The sequence below is a fragment of the Megalobrama amblycephala genome, linkage group LG8 (assembly GCF_018812025.1).
Source record: "Megalobrama amblycephala isolate DHTTF-2021 linkage group LG8, ASM1881202v1, whole genome shotgun sequence".
NCBI classification, from domain to species: domain Eukaryota; kingdom Metazoa; phylum Chordata; class Actinopteri; order Cypriniformes; family Xenocyprididae; genus Megalobrama; species Megalobrama amblycephala.
Window position 1 is genome coordinate 18,178,736 of NC_063051.1, and position 11,563 is coordinate 18,190,298.

Sequence of the window (11,563 nt, forward strand, 5' to 3'; positions counted from 1 at the left end):
GTGTGTAACTGAACTAAAAAAATATCCTATAATCCATCGTTAGTGAGAAATTATTTTTCAGAATACCCACAACATTCTGCAACTTCGCTGGGAGTAATTGATTGTCTTAAAATGTTTTCCAAAAAAAAAAGTAAAATAATAATAATAATAATAACTGTTACACTGATCAACACAAGTATGTGCTGTAGCAAATTACTAAATCTTATATTGCTGTTACTTTTAGACTAATCAGAAGTAGGATAATCATTTAGTCAGAACCTAAAATAAAATTTGTCTGTAATCTATAGTAATTTTCAAATAATTAATGGCTTATTCACATTAAGCAAGTATAGTATAAATATCCTCATACTATGCTTGCAAAATAGTATTTGTACAAAATAAATGGTCTCAGTGCTGTTTTGAAAGTGTAAGAGACATATTCCTGTGGTGGGCCACAGTTAAACTTGTGCATCCCAGATTACTAGACTGATGGGTGTAATTTGACAAACATTCATTCATTCAACCTCAGAAGGAGAAGACAATATCTAACATTTGTTTTTCTGTAATGACAGATTATAAATGCATGAGACAGTGGTAGTGCTGTTCTGATGGTTGCAGGTTTAATTCCAAGCAGCAGTGACCCAGGAACTGGTGTGTTAGTGAGATCACAATTCTGCTCTATCATCATTTTGCATTCGAGCGAGGCACTTAACTTCAGTTTGATCCATATATGCAATTACTGTAGCTAATGTAAATGGCTTTGGATGAGAGTGCCTGCTAAATGACAGACATACAGGATTCTAATAAGAATAGTGAAATTAAAGTAAATGTAACTATAGTTACTGTTAAGTATCTTTTTGGCTACTTTGTAGTTTTTCATGACTACTTGACTACATTTTCATATAAGTATACGCTTTACTCCAATACATTTGTGATGAGTAATGCAATCACTCATTACATTTTGCATGGCACCTAACTTTTTCTGCAGTAGTTTATTTCTGCTATAAAGAAAGGATATCGCCATCTACAGGGCATCGAAGGTACTACATCTTGTGCGTTTTGCCTTTATTCACCCAAACTTGTCAACAAGGTTACTTAACATGAATGCGAGTACATAGCGGGTAGTTGCTGAATCGCAGGTTTGATTTATGAGACGAGGACATGATGAGGCCAAAACAAGCGTGTCCAGCGCAAGTAGACTTTGACTAGTTAATTTTACCTAACATTATTTTATTTATCTGTTATACTGAAGAGAGCTTTTTGAAGGATATTGGCCTTTTTGAGCACTTCAGCTTAACTGAGACTTGGGTGTTTGTAGACGTTTAAGAGGCTGTTGTGTTGACCTTGATTTATTTCAATTTTGAGGTGTTTTAACTGTGAATAACTGTGATTTCCCTCTTTACAAATCAACTGCTTATGTTCACTGCATGAGGACTAGTGCATCTTTGAGCCTATATTCAGTACCAGTAAAGTACTTAAGTACTGTTAAAATCAGATATTCTAAGGCCTGGTTTCACAGACAGGGCTTATATTAAGCCAGAATTAGGCCTTAGTTCAATTAGGGCATTTAAGTCTTTTTTTTAATCGTGCCTTAGAAAAAAAAAAAAAAAAAAAAAAAAAAAAAAAACATTACGTGTGCATCTTGAGACAAAATGATAGCACTGACAAGAAATTAAGAAGTTGCTTTCAGTAAAAACAGCTCAAACATTTATTTTAGTCTGGTACTAGATTTAAGCCTTGTCTGTGAAACCAGGGGTAAGACTTGAGTCATGTTGGAATTGGGGACTTGTAACTTTTAATAGAGTCATTTTCGTTTTAAGGTATTTTACTTAAGTATGGTTTTCAGGTACTCTTTACACCTCTGAATTAAAGTTATACCTGTGGACTAAAATTACATTTCCAAAATGATATATAAATTATAAAATGAATAAATATAAACAAACAAACTGTATAGTAAAAAACAACAACGACAACTATTTTCTCTTTTCTACAGTTTTACTTCTCTAACTTGCTCTCACTTTAATTGCCATTGTGGTACTGAGAGTAGCTCTTGCGGGATAAATAGCTTGTGATGTTTCTCATTTGGAAATCTCTTTAAATAAACGCGAATGCTAAATGATTACAAATGTGACAATGAATAACCTGTTTGTAATTACCCCATATAAACCCTTGTGAAAATCCAATCCTGAACGTGTATTTGCTAACACCTTTTATCTGTCCTTGACATGGAACGGGAGAAATAAAAGCGAAAATACACTATATTCCAGTTCCATGTTTTCTTTAGCACCTTAAACTAGGTACTTCCATTGATTGACATTGGCACCAACCAATCGGCGGTCGCAAAGCGTCAAGCCTGTGTTCGTTCGGCCCAATCAGCCAATAAGGAGACTTTAAGACGACATACGGTATTTCAATCGGCCATGTTGGTGAGGTACAGAGGTACACCATTACATTTCCCCCGCAGCGTGCAGATTTTAATATGCTTGAAATGTCAAAACATCACTGGTAATGTTTATAAAGCGCTTAGTTTGATGAGCATATCCGTTATCGTTCACTAGCCCGCCAAATAATCCGTGTTTGCCAATAAGAACAAGATCTCGGTCAAGCATCTTAAAAAATCGCGACTGTGATTGAGGTCTTACTCTAATAACTAGAACTGGCAGCATATTATTTAGCGTTCTTCCTTCCTATATTATGTCTAAATAACTGATCTCATAGATCACCAGGATGATATTTTTACATGCCCAGTGCAAATATCGGTAAAGGGGCGGGGCTTGAGAACTGTCACTCAAATGTTGAGCAGGTTTCACCAGCGGGGCGTCCACTAACTGCCGCAATATTATATTCATTGAGCGTGACCTTTCTTTCTGACAGAGCAAAAGTTTATGCGGCACCTAAAATAAATAAGGTGACTTCTGAGTAAGCAGTACTCTCAACTTCAACGCGTGCATGTAAATTAAATGCGCGCATCACTGCTGGATAGTTTACAAGACACCTTTCAGAGAAACTGACTAAAGATTGTTTATGTTGAGGGAATGACACGAGTAACGACGTGGTCAGTGGTTATGTAATGACATGTAAACGTCACCATATGGAGAAAGAAAAACATACATTAGAAAAATGCAAACTCCAGACTTGGTCTGCTCTCTGTGAATAAAATTAAATGTTTGAGACAATGGATGGATTTCAGGGCAGTTTTATTTATTTATTTATTTATTTATTTATTTATTTATTTCTATAGTGATGAGCCTATCTAGCCAATCCATCAAGGGGAGATTGACCAGGATAGTATGGATCGACAGTTATTCCACACATAAATGAGTCAGAGGTTGGTTTGGAGGCGGAGTCTGACTTTGTAGAAATACTGTCTATTGTTCCATCTTGACCAATCAGAAGAGCGGAATTTTTGCCACACTGGCCAATCAGTGAAAACCGCCCGCCCCCAAGCTCCGCCTAGTCTTCTATATTAACAGCTGTGCCGCCGTGTGAGCTCGCTACAGACGCTTAATAGTCTTTTTTTATTATACACATCTTGTATTTGTTCACTCTTTATATTATTTTGTTCCGAGACCCCATTCTTAACATTTAGGAAAAATGGCTGACACAAAAGTCGATACCAGCTCGGAAGTCTCCGCCAAGGTAATGCAACTTAAGTTATACCCTGATTTGCAGAGATGCTGCGTTTTTCTTCATTTGAATAAATGGGCTTTTATGAAATATGAATTTTGGCATGGGAATCGGTATACAGCACTATTGGAACGCTGTTTGCAAATTTTGCCAGTGTTCTGACCTCTCACTGACACTTTGAACACTTCGTGGATTGTAAAACGTTAGGTGCTCTGAAGTTGGGCTTCTTTACGGAGATATTTGCAACTAAAAAAGGCTTTTTGTTCGGATTCTGCGCGGGTTCTTTGTTTATGCAGGCGGTTTTTCGGTTCCTCTTTGAAAAATATAGTGAGAAGGATTGACGCGGATACTCGTAAGCACTATCTATACTCTGCTTATATTGTTTGTTGAACAAGTTTCTTTATTACCTCGTATAGACTCAATAATTGAAGGTGCCTCGTACAGTCCGCGAGACGCGGTGATTCGTCAGCCCGCAGCCCGATCTGTCACACAAGTTAATGCAGCCCTCACGATTCATGATGCCACTGTGAATAAAGCACGTTTTCCGTGAGCTTTTAATGTGTCTACTTTATGTTTGAGCACTGTAATGAAAACAGAAATTAATCGTAGAAAACCTTGTTAACATTAGAGCCAACCTGCCTCAGATTTACGGTTTATGTAATTGGACTTTCCCGAGCGTTAGGGCGCGTTGTTTAAGTTCTGTCAAGTTCGGGTTGTAATTCACTTTTTATGTAGTGAAATTGAGAGTTTATCATACATTATTGATCAAACTACTTAAGAGCTGCCCGGCACTTTATAGGCTACAGAGGAAGTGTCGGCATGGGTGATCATTTCTCACATGAAAGAAAAGAGGTCTCCCTTTCAGTGCACGGAGGAAAGGTTTAGATTGTATCAGCGACTATCGAAATATGGAATTACTTCTATGGTCGATGTCAGTTGTGTGTAAACTTATCCCGCGATACCCCGCTGCGGATGCTGCAGTCTGGCTGACTGAATGAGTTCCTATTGTAGCGCGCGCCGCGGTCATCTCAGGAGGTGAGCGCGAAAACCGAAGTTAAGACACATCCGTACAGGCAGCTGCTCTGTTTTTCATTGCTTATAAATGTAAACATATACTAGACCGACGTCTCTGAAGGTTGTTTCTCGCAGTTATTCTACCGTTGCATGCATGAGCGCCGCGTTTTCAAGGCGCAGTGGCTCCGTTCAACTTTTAAAAACGTATCTCGCTCTGTTCCATTCCGTTGCGCACCGTCTAGCTGCTTGTGAGCGCGAGAACGCGTGCTGTTTGAACGGCCCCGTACAGTGTATCAACCTAAACGATCGTTTTCCGCCGGACTTATCAAGCGTGTTGTGCTCAATCTCTGCTGATGTCATATAAGGATCGCTGGACTCGCCTACCAGCGCGGTGGGCACAACATTTCTGACCCGTTTGTCCTTTGTTAGGTTTTTTTCTTGCGTCCTGGTCTTGATAAGCCTGCGTTTCTTAAGTTTGCATATGAAGAATGAATATGATTTCCGCTTCAGGCTGTAAGGTTACTGCCCACGCTGTTTGTTTGATTGATATATGGGTCAGTATTATCCTGTAGATAGTGGCATATGTTCATTATTCATGTATGGTTCACTGGCGCTCAGTGGTGGTACAAAGCGGCATGTAATGGTGACGGTGTGAGAAGGCGTTGCAGGCGTGATGTAGACGCTAACCGGCTTAAAAGCTGAGGATTATGACCTAAATTTATTATTACGAGCGAGCTGCTGCGTGGAAGCACATCCTGTGGTATTCAGAGAGATGAAAAGTCTGCGTTTTTAAACGAAAAGATGCAGTGTGTTCAATAATTTGATGGATAAAACGGCTTCTCTTAAGAATAATAGTAATTCTCGAGAGAACAACAATGTAGTGCTCGAAAAACCGAATTGTTAAAGGCTCAAATGCACAACGCTATTGTTCCCCCCCGTCTTTCTCTATCTCTTTCTCTCACTCACTCTCTTTCTCAGAGGCTTATCGGTCCTGCCTCTCTTTGGTCAAGTTCGCGCTCTTATTGGCTGAGTTAAAATATTCACTAATTGTAATCTGGGGGTTGTAGTTTTTTAGCGGGCGTGTCTTTATCAAGCGCAATGAGATGGATTATAAACTGAACTACAACGCGCATTGGCGGTAACGCCATCGACGTATCAAATTACAACACCTCAATATGGTCTTTAAACCAGGCGGGGATGGAACAGGCAGGCATCCAATGAATAAAGAGTGTGGAAGTGTCGCGTTTCAAATGTGAAATGAAAGCACGTTAGACAAATAAGAGAGGATGTGAATTCAGCACTGGCCTATTTGAATTTCCTAGATAAGTAACTGAAGCAGTTACAGAGAATATTTTTTTTTTTTTTTTTTTTTTTTTTCATTTAGGACCTTAAAGAAAAGAAACAGGTTGAGGAGGCAGAAAATGGAAAGGATGTCCCCGCTAATGGAAATGCTGTAAGTTTCCTCAACTTTATTTATTTAGAGCCCACAACATCTGTAGTGCTTGTAATATGTATCACCTTAGGTATTACCCATGATAACTCGTAATGTCTTTTTAGGAAAATGAGGAGAACGGTGACCCAGAAAATGAAGTAGATGAGGAAGATGATGATGTGGCTGAAGAAGAGGATGAGGAAGATGATGGAGAAGGTAAGGGCTTTAGTATGCAACTAATTGGATAAGTGTGGTGAGAATAATGGAGACATGCTGCTTTAGCTCCACCCCATCTGTTGACAACCAAAGGATGTAAACAAAGTTGCTTTACTAAGAATTAACTACATTTATAGGTGAAGATGATGATGAAGATGATGAGGCTGAGGGAGGCACAGGAAAAAGAGCAGCTGAGGATGATGACGATGAGGTCAGTTTGCACTTCATGTCATTGAAATCTTCTAATAAGAAAAGTTTACCTCATAACTATGGTGTCTTAACTCTGTCTGGCCACGTTTTTCAGGATGATGTTGAAACTAAGAAGCAAAAGACTGATGTGTAAGAAGCTACTCTGCTGGAAATCTCCTCATCCCTCCTTTCCTTAACTCGTCCATTGGGGGAGGCAAAAAACATGGTCATCATCAAGTAGAGTCCAGCATCCGTGTACACACACCTAACTGCAGATTTTGTAGAAACAACCAAGACTTCAAAGCTCTACCTTCTTACAAAATACTTTAAAAGGAAAAATTTGTTTGTATTTTTATTTACATTTTATATTTTTGTACATATTGTTAGGAGGTCAGCCATTTTTGACAGTGATCTCTGATTACCAAACGGTGCTTTGAAGTTGATGCTTCTCTATGAAATAGATTTTACTTGTGGTTTGACCATGTCATGTTATCTCAAATGAAACTTGTAAAAAAACAAAGCAAAAAAAGAAACGAAAAATTACAGAAAAATACAACAAAAAAAAAAACTTTAATTCAAAGCATTCCAGTAACTTTGTGTATGTACATCAGTTGTATCATACGTAGTTGGACTGTATGAGAGGGCAAGGCCAAAAGAAAAGAATTTTCTTCTTTTCTTTCTTGTCTATTAAATTGCTATCTATTTGTGGCCTGTTTGATGTATGTGTGAAATTTGTTGTGCGACAATAAACCGAAATTTATTTTGTGAGGTTTTTTTTTTTTTCCTTTTTTTTTCTTTTTTTTTTTTTTTTTTTCTTTCATGACTTTTCATGAGTTTTTAATGTTGGAGCTGTATGGGCAAGAATAATTGAACCAGCATTATCTTCAGATGCAGTTCATGTTTTTCATCAGCCTGTCAAAAGTAAATGTACATCAATGTAAATTATTCAGGCCTTTAAGACTCCAAGATCTGGTATAAATTATATTATGTTAAATAAAATTGACTGTGTGAATTCTTTCTTTTATATTCACATTTCTTTAGGCCACTTTGCTCACGTTTATATATATATAATGCCCTGGTAAACCCAATGTTATGGGGACAAAATGTTCTCTTCAAATGATGCCAAAAAATGTCTCCATAAGGACATTTTATCTTATCCCCATAAGATGGCCATTTCCAAAATCCTTGTCTTTGTGAGGAAATTTTTTTGGTCCCCCTGAGGAAAACAGTTTATTAATCATACAAAGTAATATTTTTTTTGAAAGAGTAAAAATGCAGAATGTTTTTTTTTTTTTTTTTTTTTTTTGTAATGGATAGGTTTAGGGTTAGGGGACAGAATATACAGTTACAGTATAAAAATCACAAAATATGGAAACCCAATGTGTGTATAAAAGGTTTATTTGGAAATTATTCAACATAAATGAAAGTACTAGTGGTCAAATGCCACTAAACTTTTTTTTTAGTTATTCCATAAAGAAGGCAAGTTTGTAGTACAGATCATCAAAATCACAAGGTCCTCTTAGAAAAGAAATGACAAGCTCAGGAGTGATTCTGAACTTTGAAATTTAAATATTGGAAGCTATTTTTAGCTACTGACTCGATATAGTGATTTTTAACAGCACCGTTTCATGGGATGATCTGACTGCATCATTAAATATAACAAACTTTAAAACATTTGAGTTCAGAAATTTTCTGTCAAAATAGGCATTTTAAAAACTACAAAAGTAATTAGTATTTCATGAATTGCATTTAGGTCGCTGTTTGAAGCATGAAAAAAAAATCACACTTAATATGCAAAACCAAAAGCTAACAGTGCTAGAACAGTGAAAGTGTTTGAGTTTTGGTTTTCTCTATGAACTCTCAGAAAGAAGAGTTGATATTTCACAACTAGCGGTAGAACTGTCAATCATGAGCCCCAGTGACAAATTCTAAATGAGAGTTGAAATGTGACCTGCTTTATAGACACTCACTCTGGCCATTCAAGCCCTGATCTGGTCTCATACTGCATATTGTGTGTTCATTTGGTCAGTTCTATTTTATGCATGTTTTTTTTTTTTTTTTTTTTTTTAAAGATAAAACACACCATTCTGCCTGTCTAACTGAGACATGGGTGCTTCCCAAAGTTAACTAGTTCAAAACAAGCCAGTTTTAATAAGCAGGAAGTAGGGAGAGAAAGTAACAAGTAGGAGGACAGGCTAACTTGATGAGGTGCCAGGGGAAACAAGAGACAAAGATCATCATGCTTTCAACAACTATGGAGACAAGCACATATGAAGAAAGCAGATGATCAATGCTGAGGTGAGTAGTTTGGAAACTTTTAGAGTGCAATTAGAACTGACTGAAAATGAATCCATCTAGGAGATTATAAAGATATAAGGAAGTTGGATCTGAATCAATTCCAGAGTTTTTTTCTGCTGTGGTCTATGCATGATTCATTTCAAACAAGCATTAACCTGCATAAACGTGGACTCTTTATATATATATATATATATAATGTGGTGAGAAAGACACTGTGACCACATTTTAGCAGGATACAAGATGACTCTTGTCTAATGAACTAGTAAAAATACTTGTTGACAGTACTTGTTAAAAGCTGCATCTTTGAAAAGAAAAGAGAACAAATGAAAGCACTTTCGCTAAGCTCAGCTGATTAGCAGATTTTTTTTTTATCATTTATGCTTAAATTGTCTACTTCTAGAGGTGTCCATACTGTTTACTATAAAGGGCCAAAAATTAAACTTGATTGAGGGATGTATAGGCTAAAAGTACATGCTGCACTATATCCAACTATTTATATTAAAATGTACAATTTTTAATCAAATTAACTTGTAATCTCTACATTTCAATGCAAAAAAAAAAAAGTAAAAAAAAAAAGTTATCACGGGCAAACTTTGGCTCACAGGCCCTGGTTTGGGTATTTCTGGTCTACAGTGCAAGTCTTCTTCAGTATAGAGTGTTTCAGGGGCGTTGCAAGTGATAATTTGCAAAATACAAGTTTATGTTGGTTCAAGAGGCTTAGTCATTGGCTTTTTCATGAACTTTAATGAGGTTAGGGCAAGGGTGTCACTCTAAGTATGATAAAACTAATTGGATTTGAATAATAATTAAAAAAAAAAAAAAAGGCAGGACTTACATACATAGGTTCTCATGAGAGCCATCAAAGGTTCATCATGTCTGATTCTGCTGGCTAATGATTCCGAATGCACATTTGCCTTATGTAATGTCTTAATAAAGTGTCAGTCCTGTGCATTAGATGTCAATGTTATTTTATTTCTTACTGGGTAAAGGTGTAACTACAACATCTAAACCATGAATAGTGGATGTGTTAATCAAGGTTTGTATGCGAGCACACATTTGGAGCACATTGATTTGCATGCAGGACATTGTTGAGTGTGTTCAGTGGGGTATAGAGATCAATAGTGTTCAAAAAGTCTAAATTAATTCTGCACACTCTATGCAATATGTGTCCACAAGCAGATTTCAAGGGCTTATGACAAAGAACATGGATGCATTTGAATGGTAATTAGATAAAATAATCATTATTATTAATCATTAACAATTACAGATGGTTTAGTATGATTACATAATAAAAGTATAATTAGTCAGAGCACTGGTAGGATTAACAGCACTGCAGCTAAAAAAAAAAGAGTAAATCTTTGTGCTAACAAGCAGGCTTTAAATGGTTAGTTCTATCAAAAATGTTACTTTCTGTCATTAATTACTCACCCTCATGTCGTTCCACACCCTTAAGATCTTTGTTCATCTTCAGAACACAAATTAAGATATTTTTGATGAAATCTGAGAGCTTTCTGATCTCCCTATAGGCAGCAATGTCATAACCAATTTCAAGGCCCAGAAAGGCATTGTTAAAATAGACAACAACTGTTCACATTGTAAACACAGAGCAGCATTTCTGGGTTCTACATCAGAATGCCGGCTCATTATTGGCCAGCTCCTGCTCACGTGATCAACGTCGGCCAATACTGAGCTGGCGTTCTGATGTAGAACCCGGAAGCACTGCACTGTGTTTACAACGTGAACAGCATAGAAGAATGACAGAGAAGAGAAGAAATTGTTGAATAAAGTTGTTATTGTTTTGTTTTTGCACACAAAATATTCTTGTCACTTCATAAAATTAAGGTTGAACCACTGCAGTCACATGGACTATGTCTTTAGTACCTTTCTGGACCTTGAAATTGGTTATGACGTTGCTGTCTATAGGGAGGTCAGAAAGCTCTCAGATTTCATTAAAAAATATCTTAATTTGTGTTCTGAAGATGAACGAAGGTCTTAAGGGTTTGGAGCGACATGAGAGTGAGTAATTAATGACACAAATTTCATTTTTGGGTGAACTAATCCTTTAAACTGACTTACCATGGGAATTGTCTCTGGCCTTGTTAGAACGATTTTATCACTATTCCTCACGTCCCATTAGCATGGCTGTCAGTGGTCTATAGTGACACTTCTAACCTCAGTAAAACTACTTCAGTATACTAACATATTACCACAAACCCACATACCTTGTGATCCGGGCGCTCGCCGGAACGGAGCTTGTGCTCACTGTCCAAGCCAAACAAGCTGCAGCCATATCACCCAGTAGCCCAAGACTGGTTGCCTATACTAAAGCTAAACAGGGTCAGTACCTGGATGGGAGACCTCCTGGGAAAACCAGGTTGCTGCTGGAAGAGGTGTTAGTGAGGCCAGCAGGGGGCGCTCACCCTTTGATCTGTGTGGGTCCTAATGCCGTATAGTAATGGGGACACAAGCACCGTCCTTCAAATGAGACATTAATCCGAGGTCCTGACTCTCTGTGGTTATTAAAAATCCTATGGCAATTCTCGTAAAGAATAGGGGTGTATTTCCGGTGTCCTGGCCAAATTCCCTCCGTTAGCCCTTATCATTCACTCCTAATAATCCCCATCCTTTGAGCTGGCTCTATCACTCTCTCTCCTCTTCATCTATCGCTGGTGTGTGGTGAGGGCACTGGCACCGTTGTTCTGTGACTGTGGTTCAAGTGGATGCTGCACACTGGTGGTGGTTGAGGGGAGATCACCCTGATATGATTGTAAAGCACTTTGGGTGTAATACATAAGAAAAGCACTAATG

General features: G+C 37.6%; 1 protein-coding gene across 1 annotated transcript; it reads left to right on the forward strand.

The window, feature by feature from the left end:
• Positions 1–3,454: 3,454 nt before the first annotated feature.
• ptmaa (prothymosin alpha a) lies at positions 3,455–7,469 on the forward strand. Its single transcript, XM_048199785.1, has 5 exons — positions 3,455–3,618; positions 6,005–6,073; positions 6,178–6,268; positions 6,406–6,479; positions 6,573–7,469. Exons 1-5 carry the CDS (start codon positions 3,574–3,576, stop codon positions 6,609–6,611), a joined length of 318 nt encoding a protein of 105 aa, XP_048055742.1. The 5' UTR covers positions 3,455–3,573; the 3' UTR covers positions 6,612–7,469.
• The last annotated feature ends 4,094 nt before the right edge of the window (positions 7,470–11,563 follow it).